The sequence below is a fragment of the Austrofundulus limnaeus genome, unplaced genomic scaffold (assembly GCF_001266775.1).
Source record: "Austrofundulus limnaeus strain Quisiro unplaced genomic scaffold, Austrofundulus_limnaeus-1.0 Scaffold1656, whole genome shotgun sequence".
Classification (NCBI taxonomy): domain Eukaryota; kingdom Metazoa; phylum Chordata; class Actinopteri; order Cyprinodontiformes; family Rivulidae; genus Austrofundulus; species Austrofundulus limnaeus.
In genome coordinates, this window is record NW_013954058.1 from 27,370 (window position 1) to 28,375 (window position 1,006).

General features: G+C 44.0%; 1 protein-coding gene across 1 annotated transcript in view; it reads left to right on the plus strand.

Annotated features, from left to right (window-relative positions):
* The window catches only part of smarca2 (SWI/SNF related BAF chromatin remodeling complex subunit ATPase 2), a gene marked incomplete in the record, with an annotated part of 64,893 nt that overhangs the window by 23,584 nt on the left and 40,303 nt on the right, over positions 1–1,006 (plus strand). The window contains 1 exon segment of the mRNA XM_014033183.1: positions 529–692. Coding sequence (XP_013888637.1) covers positions 529–692 — 164 coding nt within the window.

The window sequence follows — 1,006 nt, forward strand, 5'->3', positions numbered from 1 at the left end:
CATCCATCCATCCACCCATTCATCCATTCACACATTCATCCATCCATCCATCCACCCATTCATCCATTCATCCATCCACCCATTCATCCACCCATTCATCCATTCACACATCCATCCACCCATCCATCCATTCATCCACCCATTCATCCATTCACACATCCACCCATTCATCCATCCATCCACCCATTCATCCATCCACCCATTCATCCATCCATCCTCCATCCATCCATTGAGTTGAAGACAAACATGTAACTTCACTAATGTTCCTGTTCCATTGTTTCCATACCTGACTGAGTGTGGAAGCTGTGKTTAATCAAATGTAACAATATGGAGGAGAAGGAAACCTGTTGATGCAGTAAACCAGTGTTAGCAGAGCAGGAACCTACTGACTGACTCCCAGTACAACTCCTGGTTTTCTTTGACATGTTGCCTCATGAGTTCTGGGTTTCTGATTCTGAATAAGGTGGGAGCTCCTCACTCAGGTTTGTCTTTCAGATTCTCTTCTCTTCTTTTCTTTGGGGTTTCTAGATCCAGGGTCTGGAATGGATGGTCTCCTTGTACAACAACAACCTGAACGGCATCCTGGCTGATGAGATGGGGCTCGGTAAAACCATCCAAACCATCGCTCTCATCACCTACCTGATGGAACACAAGAGGCTCAATGGCCCTTACCTSATCATCGTCCCTCTTTCGTTAGTACCCTTGTCTTCTGTCTGACCTCTTTGTGTTACAGCACAGCACCAAAGTGCATCATGTTCACAAGCACTGCAACATAATCTAACCTAACCTGAGGTCCAAAAAGACATACCTCATACAGACTCATGGTATAAATCCTCATACCCTCATACAGACTCATGGTATAAATCCTCATACAGACACATGGTATAAATCCTCATACAGACACATGGTATAAATCCTCATACAGACACATGGTATAAATCCTCATACAGACTCATGGTATAAATCCTCATACCCTCATACAGACTCATGGTATAAATCCTCATAC